The sequence below is a fragment of the Mizuhopecten yessoensis genome, unplaced genomic scaffold (genome assembly GCF_002113885.1).
Source record: "Mizuhopecten yessoensis strain PY_sf001 unplaced genomic scaffold, ASM211388v2 scaffold8989, whole genome shotgun sequence".
Classification (NCBI taxonomy): domain Eukaryota; kingdom Metazoa; phylum Mollusca; class Bivalvia; order Pectinida; family Pectinidae; genus Mizuhopecten; species Mizuhopecten yessoensis.
Genome location: NW_018407823.1, coordinates 655452 through 668472, shown reverse-complemented (window position 1 = coordinate 668472; position 13021 = coordinate 655452). Strand labels below are relative to the sequence as shown.

General features: G+C 37.6%; 2 protein-coding genes across 2 annotated transcripts; one reads left to right on the top strand and one right to left on the bottom strand.

Moving 5' to 3' along the window:
* Nucleotides 1–2033: 2033 nt before the first annotated feature.
* On the bottom strand, nucleotides 2034–3330 carry LOC110456967. The gene is made up of 2 exons (XM_021508036.1): nucleotides 3327–3330; nucleotides 2034–2614 (listed from the first exon to the last, which is right to left on the bottom strand). Exons 1-2 carry the CDS (start codon nucleotides 3328–3330, stop codon nucleotides 2034–2036), a joined length of 585 nt encoding a protein of 194 aa, XP_021363711.1.
* Nucleotides 3331–10465: 7135 nt separating this feature from the next.
* Nucleotides 10466–13008, top strand: LOC110456970 (zinc finger protein 239-like). The gene has a single exon (XM_021508043.1). The coding sequence runs from the start codon at nucleotides 10611–10613 to the stop codon at nucleotides 11763–11765; it is 1155 nt and encodes a 384-aa protein (XP_021363718.1). The 5' UTR covers nucleotides 10466–10610; the 3' UTR covers nucleotides 11766–13008.
* The last annotated feature ends 13 nt before the right edge of the window (nucleotides 13009–13021 follow it).

The following is a 13021-nucleotide window of genomic DNA, read 5'->3' as shown; positions in this document are numbered from 1 at the left end:
TGTAAACAGAAAATATTATAGTTTTTATTTTTCAAGTAAGAAAATACATCTTTTCTTTTATTTCTATCTCCTAAACCTTGGCAATTTGCTGATATTATTTTTATACCATCAACAAATCAGTTGTATAAACAGCTTATACTCACTCAACATATATATGACACTGCCTAAGACAACGATAGAAGACACGAGAGGGCCCCATGCCAGGATAGTAATTATAATGACACTGACACAAAAGAAGAAAGGAGAAAGAAGCATTGATAGACAGAAGGAAAAGACACAGAAAAACATATAAATGTGGTCAAACGAAACTAACACACTATCAACTATACAGAATCATAATCTATTTGTTTACCTATAATCTTACACCTCGTGCATTCTTTCCAATTTCATCCATTCTTTCACTCCTTATTTGCTACATGCGTCTAGTAAGCACACCGGAAGTCAACAGTACGACTATAGTTTTACAAAATGAAACCAACTCCAGATTATAGTATCCGTCATGCTATATGTATTTATACACAACAAACCACAAGCAAATATGAACGCAAATTCACTAGAGATTACATGCTTATAAAATACCTTTATACTATTTTTTATATATTTCATGTAAAATGATATATGTTGTATCTTTTTCATTTTAATACTGAGGGGAAAAGAATGTGTTTATATTGGACGAGCCAGAGATATACAGCCTCTTGGCAAAAAATCCGGAAGAATTATAGTAGATTTCATTTTATTTTGATTTTTTTTTTCAATTCTGCACATTACAATAGCAACATAGTATTTCTTTGATCTAATAAAATATAAAAAGTATAAATTTAAAAATATCAAAATCACTCATAGAGCAGAGCTATGATTTTTCGACTTGCACAGCTTTTAGTAATATATTTTTTTAACTAGAAAACCAACTCAGTACTAATAAAAAAATCAATCTGTGGTCACAAAGTGACTATAATCGATCATCAACGATGAAATCACAACCGATTCCCAAAAACAATATATGTATATATAAATTTATTTTTTAATAATAGCATTGTCTTTTGTTAACTATAGAAGTGTATAAGATTAATTGATTCAAAAAGATGAGACATCTATGTGGTATCTATTTGGTTTCAATTCACTTGTAAATGTTACAATAAAAAATAAATAAAAAAAATATAAAGGACTACACATACATACATATATAACTTACATACATGTAGGTTTAAACTTAGCAACAGTTCAGTTTACAAACAACGTAAATACATATACTGGCTTGCTACTAAATATGTATGCACATGTTTCTTTTTACATTGATTCAATACAAATCTCACCAATAACGGCCAACATTATAAATGTAATCATTGCATCGACGGTTCTTTTCACATTCCATAGTACATAGTAGTATGTATATATACAAAAACCTATGTATTACACGTACATGTTTTAATGTGTAAAAAAAAATATTTGCCTATTTATACATGGAAATACTATACTTGTTTTTAAGCATGTCCGAGTATAAGTATTTTACCTAGTGCATACATGTATGTACTGCATATTGTCGAAAATCATTGACTTTCAATATATTAGCTTATACTGTATAGACACAATAATCTTTCTATCGGATTCATCCCACACACACAAAAAGTATGACTACATATCATTTATACCTATATACATAGTCTACCATCAACATTTACATACATACATACATACATACATATGAATGATTACATTACTCAATCGCTGTTCAGTCTTCCATACTACAAACTTTCAAACTTCAGCCGGAAGTCAACATCCTGTCCGGAAGTTTGCGCACATATATAATAATATGAAACCTGGAACGAATGCGGACTAAAGGTAGCAAAAATAAAACGTATCTGATATTAGCTTGTAAAGTATCACCAAGCCATATGAAACGAATATACAATATGAATCATATAATGTCATTATCTGATCAATCTATATATGCACATAATTATATATGTTATAATCATTTTTCTTAATAATGTTTTTTTTTATACATAGAAAAGTCACTGATTTCACAGATAAGTTCACTTACGGGTAAAATTGTCATCGTTCATCAGGAAAGCCTCAGTCATGATCGTGTTGTATTGAATTCGCCGTTTTCTCCCGTTTTTCAGTAACACAAACAGTTTCCCATCAGTGCTCCAGGATCTCTCAACACACCTGAGCTCAAAAGCCTCTTTAAGTCTCTGTTGATTGATCCTGGTAAGGTCCTCCATAATGTAGCATCGTGTTCCCTTCAGTAGTTTCCTCTGTTTGATGATCTCAAATTTTCTCCTACGGTGGGTAAACTTACAGATGATATTTCGAGGTTTACCCCGCTGGTACACACCAAGTCTATGGGCTATGTCGATATCTGCCTCAACAATTGTGACATTCAGTTTGTCATATACAAATTTTACAATCTTTTCAACACATTCCTCAACAGTTTCATTCTTGTTGGAATCCTCAAGTCCCACTATTCGAATAGTGTTTTTCCTTCCATGCTGTTCAAGATCATTCAGTTTATTGTCCTGTTCACATTGCCTATCTTCAGATTCTCCCAAGTGTTGCTCCAATTTGCTAACTGTCTGTTTCAAATCATCATTCTGTTCCTCGAGATCAAAAACTGAAAATTGTTAATTCTTGCTTGTCTTTCTAGGCCAATACATGTACATGTTCGTGTTCATGTAACTCGTTAAATACTTACCCAATTTCCGGTTTTACTTCAAATTTCAGAACTTAAAGCATGTATAAGGGTACAAAATGATCTTTCCTACGCTGGTCTCCAAATAAAAATCCATTAGGTATTAAGGGAGTTATGACCTTATACAAAAAATCTTTTCACGCATTCTGGGTTTTTTCCTCACTCCTGTTTGTCTTGGTCCGGATTTTAGTACGTTCCCACGGAAAGCGCTCAAGTGATGCGGATGGGGATAAAATTCACAGCTCCTTTCGCTTGTCAGCAACAAAGACCATTAAAATTGAATGCATACCCCGCTTGGAAGGGTATCGGAAAGGTGAGACAAAGAGAAATAAACTGGCTGTCTTTAAGTGTCAAACCAAATATATATGTAAAACTCATTTGATGTAGGTAACATCTCGGCAATCCTCTGGGCAATCCACCAGAGGATCCTGTTTGCATCTATCTGCTAGCAATCTAGAACTAATAGTCATACTCTCCGCTCTGACGACGACCATCTATCAGAAATCGTCCGTCCGTCGTCCAGAGCTACGTTATCACAGCTACTAGCAATCTACCGTTCTACGGACGCTTGTCTGACTCCATGCGTCCGAAGCTTGTGGGTAATACTGCATTCGGGTAACAGTTAGTGAGTTACCCATTTCAGTAATAATTTTATTACAGAAATGGGTAATAAAGTGAAATAAAAACACACAACGTTCTGTTACACATTATGAACAAAACAGGGCGTCATGCTTTCAACATAATCAAATAAAAAATACAATGAGGTACAATTGTGTACAAAAATATGTAAATTCAGTTGTCTAAATTTTTGTGAAAATGACAAATTGTATCACCTCAATTGCATATAGTGCATGTGTTGTAGAGTAGCTATAAATAGCACACATAAAAAATCATGCTCACCTGTCACATTTGTACTGAATATTCCCATGGACTACACACTGAAGTCAATGGAGAACAAAGTCAGTGATATGGTTTGTCCTTTTCACAAAAAGTTAGACATCAGAATTGATAATTTTTTGTGCACAAATGTACTTCATTGTGTTATTTATTTGATTTAGTTGACAGAATGACGCCCTTTTTTGCTCCAAGTGTTTAAAAGAACTTTGTGTGTTTTTATTTCACTTTATTCCCCATTTCAGTTATAAAATTGTTACTCAAATGGGTATAACTGTTCCCCAAATGCGCCATTGTGCCCAACCTGTTGAATATCATTGATCAATAAATTTATTAAGCAGTTCATGTATTTCTTAATTTACTTAGTATACATTAAACAATAAACAAAATCAGTAGTCATGAGGTTTGACACAACCCCTGATATGGGTAATAATCTAGCTCGAGTTTCCTCTGGCCCTGATACGTACAGAACCGGTTTCGTTTATAGCGGCCCAAACGGTTGGACCAGAGTTGTTCGTTTATGAAATAAGGTCGGACCCAGTAATGTGATGCTGCTTTCAGGAGAGCTTTTCAAGGTCTGCATAAAAACGGACTTACCGGTTGTTCCGCATAAACGAACAGGACCCCAGACTTGGACATTTTGACACCAGACATCCATCTGTCAAAATGTCAGAGTCTGGTGTCGGGATCGGAGGAAACTCCGGCTAGTAATAATCCTGCATTTGGGTACTTTTCACAGTAACAATTTGATTGCAGTAATGAGGAGTAAAGAAAAAAAACAACTGTATATTCAACAAGTCCCCTGAAAGAGGCTATAGTTACATGTACCCTAACTTCCAACCCCCCCTGATATTCATATTCAGACAAATTAAACTGCCCAATAAAAGTTTGGAATGTATACTGTATGTAATTTGGATAAACTGAACTGGTACAGATGCCATGGTAAGTTTCCATAGCAACGTTAATATAGTCAATGATAAGGCAGGAAGACTGATGTTTTCATAGAGTTATAACAATATACTTGCGAATGGAAAAAAATGTTATAAAGAAAGTTAATGCCCTTATGAATTCTATGCCATGCAGAGTTGGAGATCCTGATAGCTCTTTGAAGAAGATGAATACGATATTTGGCAACAATTTCACAACTTCATCCATTTTAACTTTCAGTAATTTCTGGTACTTCTTTCATGACAGACAAAACAAAGCCCCTTTATTAAAAATACCCCAAAAAATGATATCAATATTACAAGTTAACTATTAAAGTTAAAGTAGATGTAATGCTCAAAAATATTATTTCATAAACCTTTAAGTTTAAAGTTGTGCTTCTTTTTCGTTTTAGCATATATTTCTAAATTAAGCTGTTATGATGGGTGGATGGATAATAGCACAGAAGATAGCACATGTACCCTTGCACTAAAATCGAACAGGGCCAGATTTTGTGATTGAGCGTGAAAGGGTATCGGGTCACCTACCTAACTATGTGGCATTTTCTCTGGGTACTCTAGATCCGTTTCCTCACTCATAAAATCCCAGTTACCCCCCGAACATCCTGTCTCCTTACGGAGTGCTTCTAGCCGGGCCAAAAAGAGTGATTAATATAAGTTTATTAAACTTGTATTATAATTATTCACATGTAAAATAAATAATTTTCGATGTTAAATGATCCATCCATATGTATAACTTGGGTGGTCGGGTGACACCCATATATATAACTTGGGTGGTAGGGTGACGCCCATATATATAACTTGGGTGGTCGGGTGACGCCCATATATATATTTAACTTGGGTGGTCGGGTGACGACCATATATATAACTTGGGTGGTCGGGTGACGCCCATATATATATTTAACTTGGGTGGTCGGGTGACGCCTATATATATAACTTGGGTGGTCGGGTGACACCCATATATATAACTTGGGTGGTAGGGTGACGCCCATAGATATAACTTGGGTGGTCGGGTGACGCCCATATATATAACTTGTGTGGTCGGTGACGCCCATATATATAACTTGGGTGGTCGGGTGACGCCTATATATATAACTTGGGTGGTCGGGTGACACCCATATATATAACTTGGGTGGTCGGGTGACGCCTATATATATAACTTGGGTTGTCGGGTGACACCCATATATATAACTTGGGTGGTAGGGTGACGCCCATATATATATCTTGGGGGGTCGGTGACTCCCATAAATATAACTTGGGTGGTCGGGTGACGCCCATATATATATTTAACTTGGGTGGTCGGGTGACGCCCATATATATAACTTGGGAGGTCGGGTGATGCCCATATATATAACTTGGGTGGTCGGGTAATGCCCATATATATAACTTGGGTGGTCGGGTGATGCCCATATATATAACTTGGGTGGTCGGGTGATGCAGTGGATAACACACTCGCTTTTCACCAAGATGGACAGTGTTGACTCCCCAATCAGACAAAAAAAGACTTGAAAAGAACAAGTGGGATTTTTTTTTCCGGGTACTCCAGTTTTCTCCCACATTAAAATCATCCCTCCCCCGTGCTAACATTCCAGGCAAATACTTTGTAAATCAAGTTTTTATATATATGATTGTATAAACTGAATAGCTAATTCTAGCTCATATTTTTTGACTTGGAATTATTTTTCTATTTAACATCTTTGTGCTGAATCGATTCTGGATAAGATTTTTTTTTTTGATTATTTACTTAAAGTCTCTAAGATATGTTTGTTTATTTTATTTGGATTTATTTGTGTTTTGGGAAAGCAAAAGTTGTAGGATTTATTTTTTCAGGTGAAATATTCGCTGGACGAAAAAAAACAAGCTATAATTTTGTTGCACCAAAGAAGAAATACAAACTGACATTGCTGAAGGGTTCTCAACATTTTAAGGTAAGAAACTTGTGGTGTCAGAATAGGCCTGAATCGTATCGCCATACATCCTCAATATTCAGGGGTTGCGTTCACTTTCGCTCTCTTCACCCCAGGAATATGTCATAGCAAAATGGATGGCACACGGCTAGCTATTTGATTGGTCTCTGGTAAAAAGATCTGACCAATCTGAGAGACCCATGACTTCAAAGCCAGTAAGTTTTACCGTTACAGGATTGTGAGATTCTTTTGATGTACATCAAAGGATCAAACTAGTCTTCTCGCCTTGTCAACAAAGTAGCGCAGATTAAACCTTCGATTTTGCTATGACATATATTCCAGGTGTGCAGAGAGCGAAAGTGAGCGTAACCCCTGGATTTCGAGAATGATCGCATTACAGCGGAATGTATTGTGATACGTATTCTGATAAATTATCATAGGAAGAAGGTGTTTAATGTAAATAGACATTGTTGTCATCATGTCATCAAAATGAATCATATATCATATGGTTCACGCAAATTATAATTCTAGATTTCGTTGTAGCAACACGAACTATTAGTTATGAAATTTCAACTGATTCCCACAACTGATAATAGCCTGTTCATGGTTATTGGTATACATCTGAAAGGTTGTACCGTAAATTTGCAAAGTCAAAACGCCTAACATAGCATAGGTATTAATTTTTATCTCACCTGGTCCGAAGAACCATGGTGAGCTTATGCCATACCGCAACGTCCGTCGTCCAGCCAAGGGGACTCAATTTTGTATAAACGGTGGGTGTGGCTCCCCTGGGGGCAGAGGGCGGGGCCCAATAGGGGAAATAGAAGTAAAACCTTTATAATCCTTCTTCTACCATAGGGATTAAGGGATTTTATCCTAATTTAGTCTGGAGCATCCTTGGGGTAAGGGGACTCGATTTTGTATAAGCAGGGGGTGTGGTCTCTCAGGGGACAGAAGGGTGGGGCTCTGTTTGAAGTTAGTTCTCGCTATATCTCAAGTACTGGATGGATCTTTCTGAAATTTCACATGTACTTACAGCACCTACCATGGAGTGCTATATCTTTACTTCATACCAATTATTTTAAACATATTCAGGTGAGCAATACAGGCCCTCTGTGCCTCTTGTTAAAAGTAAGCTTTTGAAAAGTTTTGCGATACAGCAATATATATTTCATTCTGTATTGTGATGTGATGCAATATATATCCGTATATTGTATGCAAAATGCTGGATTTCCTAATTATTTTGACTGCTCGAAAAAAGAAATAATTTCCAATATTATTTATATTTATAACACAGTATTTAGGAACATTCTGTTTGATTAAGAGTTGAACTTTGACTAACTGGCCCTATGTTCTGTCAAATTTTTAGCTCATCATCCTTCGTTAAACGAGTTTTGATATTCCTATTTCTCAAGACCAGCTAGTTGACAGATCTTTCTGAAATTTCATATGAAGGTTCCACTTGGTCTTAAGTTGTGCATGTTTTATTTATTTGGAGGAACAAAATGGCCCCCAGCTTAAGGCAGCCATCTTGGAAATCGATATCGATATTTCTCGAGCAGCACATACCAGGTCTTTCTCAATCTTCATATGAAGGTTGCCCTTGGTCCGTAACTGTACATGTTTCATTTTCAGACTGATATTAAAAACAAGATGGCCACCAGGCAGCCATCTTGAGTTTTGAGAATTAAAGCTTGTTTTGCTATTCCTCAAGAAGTACTCAACAGATCTTTCTCAAATTTCATATGAACGTTTCATATCAGAAAAACAAAAAATGGCCGCCAGATAGCCATCTTTGATTTTGAGATTTCAAGATTGATAACGATATATCTCAAGAAACACGAAACAGATTTTTCTCAAATTTCATATGGTTGTTCCCTAGATCCCTAGATGTGCATGCTTCAATTTGGGACTGATCGGGAAAAAACAAGATGGTCGTTAGACAGTCATCTTGGATTTTGAGAGGTCTAGTTTGTTATCACTATCTCTCAAGAGGTTAACATTAAGCAAGGAATTTGTGATTCAAATATTTTTCCTGGAGTTATTGCCCTTTAAATATCCTGCTCCAGAAACCTTGTAAGCGCAACTCTTCCTTAACAATTTGTTGGATTATTTTGTAACTTGATACATTGAAAGTACATCATATGTAGATGTGCATGAAGAAAGAAATTTGTGATTCAACTATTTGTCCTGGAGGTAAGGTCCTGGAACTTCAATTTCTGCTACAGAATCATTATAAGCACAAGGGGTACGGTAAACCTCTGGTCAGATGGAACAAATTTAAATAAATATTGTCAATCCTGTTTGAATGACACAAAATTATAGCCGCTCAAATAAAAAGTAGTTTGAACTATCCGATTCGACATCAGCAAAAATCATGGCAAACAGTAAAGACTTTGATACGGATTAACGTCGGCCTATTAAATATATTTGCAAATCTGGAGATGACTAATGGTACATATATCTTTCTTATCTTTACTTACATATTGATAATCAATTATCAAGTTCAATCGCAAAGCAGAGACAAGTATGTAGGCCGCAAAGCAGTAGATGTTTTCTCGAGAATTGACAGAAGTTCAGTTGGTCAAATAGTTTTGTTTTGGCACATGTACAGGTAATATATCAATAAAGTAATAAATCTAGAAAGGATCGATGACCAGGTAGCGATTATATAATGAAGTTGTAATAGCAGTTATATTATGACAATACACACGTGTCTGTCAGTGATGTGACGGTAACATTCCGCGCTCCGTGTACAGTTAGGATATTATACATGGTCTCTGTCAGTGATGTGACGGTAACATTCCCCGCTCCGTGTACTGTTAGGATATCATACATGGTCGGGACCAGAGGATGTTTGACTGACACGTGTCTGTCAGTGATGTGACAGTAACATTCCACGCTCCGTGTACTGTTAGGATATCATACATCGTCTGGACCAGAAGATGTTTGACTGGCGCGTGTCTGTCAGTGATGTGACGGTAACATTCCGCGCTCCATATACTGTTAGGATATCATACATGGTCGGGACCAGAAGATGTTTGACTGACACGTGTCTGTCAGTGATGTGACGGTAACATTCCGCGCTCCGTGTACTGTTAGGATATCATACATCGTCTGGACCAGAAGATGTTTGACTGGCGCGTGTCTGTCAGTGATGTGATGGTAACATTCCCACTCCGTGTACTGTTAGGATATCATACATGGTCGGGACCAGTAGATGTTTGACTGGCGCGTGTCTGTCAGTGATGTGACAGTAACATTCCGCGCTCCGTGTACTGTAAGGATATCATACATGGTCAGATGTTTGACTGGCGCGTGTCTGTCAGTGATGTGACGGTAACATTCTGCGCTCCATATACTGTTAGGATATCATACATGGTCGGGACCAGAAGATGTTTGACTGGCGCGTGTCTGTCAGTGATGTGACGGTAACATTCCGCGCTCCATATACTGTTAGGATATCATACATGGTCGGGACCAGAAGATGTTTGACTGGCACGTGTCTGTCAGTGATGTGATGGTAACATTCTGCGCTCCATATACTGTTAGGATATCATACATGGTCGGGACCAGAAGATGTTTGACTGGCACGTGCACATGTTATCTTATCTTTGGTAACATGTGGCTTTTTTATGTACAAATTGTCCGACATCGGTGACAACAATGGTCGCGCTTCATGAGTACTAACCATTATTCAGTAGTTAAACACTGTCGATTCAAAAATAGATCAGTTAAAGCGAGTATTGCGAGGCTGTTTTTGCATTGGCGAATAGCTAACCTTAATCAATAATTACGTAACCTCAGTACTCAAACTGTGTGTTCGAACATTCCAAAACATGTGTATAAGCTGGGTTCCAATTAACCCTAGTCATAAAATTATTATTTTTATTATTCAAAATGTGTGTTCGAACTATCTGCCTATTCGAACTGACCAGAGATTTACTGTATATATTTTTGTTAGTTTGCTTCGTTTCTCTAATATATATTGTATTTGAATTAACATGTTTTCTTTATTTTTGTTTCAGCATTAGGAGCTACACTTACCATCAAAGTAGAAGAAGTCTGTGGTCCAATGCAATCATTTGTGTGGTGTGGGTATAGGAAAGGTGTTGACTGTTGGCTGCTAAACATACTCACAGACAGTAGATAAATACAGGCCAGGAACCAAACATGTACACGTGTGATGTCTGTGATATAGAGTTTAGTGACTCCTCTCAGCTAGAGGTACACACCAAGACTCATACAGGCCAGGAACCCAACATGTACACGTGTGATGTCTGTGATAAAGAGTTTAGTGACTCCTCTCAGCTAGAGGTACACACCAGGACCCATACAGGCCAGGAACCCAACATGTACACGTGTGATGTCTGTGATAAAGAGTTTAGTGACTCCTCTCAGCTAGAGGTACACACCAGGACACATTCAGGCCAGGATCCAAATCCATACATGTATAATGGTGTTCGTGGTCAAGATATCATATCTCGGGGAAATCAACACACCCTAACCCATGCTGAACGAAAGCCATACAAGTGTGATGTTTGTGGTAGGGGGTTCAGTCGGACATCTGATGTAAAAAGACATTTCAGGACACATACAGGAGAGAAACCATACAAATGTGATGTCTGTGATAAGGAATTCAGCCAGGCAACTTCCTTGCAGAGTCACTTCAGGACACACACTGGAGAGAAGCCTCATAAATGTGATGTGTGCGGCAAGAATTTTGGACGCACATCCAATCTACAGAAACACATGAGAACACATACTGGAGAAAGACCTTACAAGTGTGGTGTGTGTGGCAGGGCATTTGGTCAATCGGCCAACCTACAATCACACCTCATGATACACACAGGGGAGAAGCCATACGAATGTGATATCTGTGGTAAGGAGTTTACGCAGACCAACGACCTTAAAATGCACCTCAGGACACACACAGGGGAGAAGCCCTGCAAGTGTGTTGTCTGTGGTAAGGGGTTTAGTTCCTCTTCTAGCCTTCATAGACATCTTAGGACACACACCGGGGAGAAGCCACACAAGTGTGATGTCTGCGGCAAAAGTTTCAGTGAATCAGGACATCTAAGTAATCATATACGCACACACACGGGAGAGAAGCCATACAAGTGTGACGTCTGCGGTAAGGAGTTCAGGCAGACCAACGACCTGAAGATCCACCAGAGGACACACACAGGAGAGAAGCCCTACAATTGTGAGGTCTGTGATAAGAAATTTTGTTCATCTTCTGGCCTCCACAAACACATCAGGACTCATACACCTGAAGCACCATACAAGTGTGATTTTTTATATGGGGTTGATAAATTTCCTGTCTAATCTATGGTCGTCACATTCACATCGGAACATGGAGAAGAAACAATATAAGTTTGATTGATTAAGAGTTTCAGCTTATTAGCCAACAGAGACACACCAGAGCTCGTTAGATCTAGACCACACTGGTAACCCCTGAATTCAATCATGTATTCGTTAGTTCGTGTCAGCATGTCACATATCCTAGATTTATGGCTCACATCAAATATAAAAAAGGCACATCTAATATAACGGCGACAGTCTGGATATAAAAGTTGTTCTAATATAAAAAAAAATGTGTTGAAATAAATGTCGTTGTCCGAAAATACTCGTCAAACTTCTAATAATTAGGATATCGGTGAGCAGATTAGTTGTAACAGGGTTACCAGTGCCAAGTGCCTCATCGTATTGGAGTACAGAGACATGAGCTTGTACACCAGAGCTTGTTAGAAGAGAAACCATACAAGCTATTCAGCTTATTAGCCAACAGGGACATACCAGAGCTCGTTCGGAGAGAAACCATACAAGTTTGATTGATTTATAGCGACTCCTCCTTTTGGCCAACAGACACATGTACACCAGGACTGGTCAGGAGAGAAACTTGTACAAGTGTATAAAATACAGTGTATCAGATCTAGTGTTTATCTGAGAGCACCTGCTATGTAGGTAGTTGGTTTGGAGTACTTTGTTGGCACAAAAGTTTAAACAAAATTCTACACCATTATCAATGAATCTCTTCATATCGCCGCATAGAGTATTATTTGTTAAGCATTGAACTGCTTTCAGTTGGCATTCATTGTCAATATGAAAGCCAACTGGAACATGACTAATTCCATGCCAACTGAAAAGCAGTTCAATAAATGTACCATTTCTAATACATATTGTTACCAAGCAAACATACATATTTACCAGGTATGTTATGTACCAAAATTTCAACAGCTCGTTCAAACAAGTGTTAGTGTGTGCTAACTTGATAAATAGAACAGCCGTCTTCTAGGGGGTTGTCATCGGTAATGGTATCCAACATTTAAATTATGATGACACATTAATATAAGGATGACGTCAACAAGTGAGCCATGTCATTCATAGGTAATATGAATGCCATCTACACTAGGTAGGGTTATATATGTAGTAGCAGTGCCATAGAGTGGTTGATATTTAACTTTGATCATGATCATTGAACTAATTTTTTTGTATCATTCCATTTGTTGTTTAGACTATGCACCAAGCATGTATTTGTTAAGAAAGGTGATTAAGGTACATGTGTGTGTGTGTGTGGGGGG

Coding starts and splice junctions, on each gene's coding strand:
- LOC110456970 (XM_021508043.1), top strand. CDS start 10,611: ATGTACACGTGTGATGTCTGTGATATAGAGTTTAGTGACTCCTCTCAG.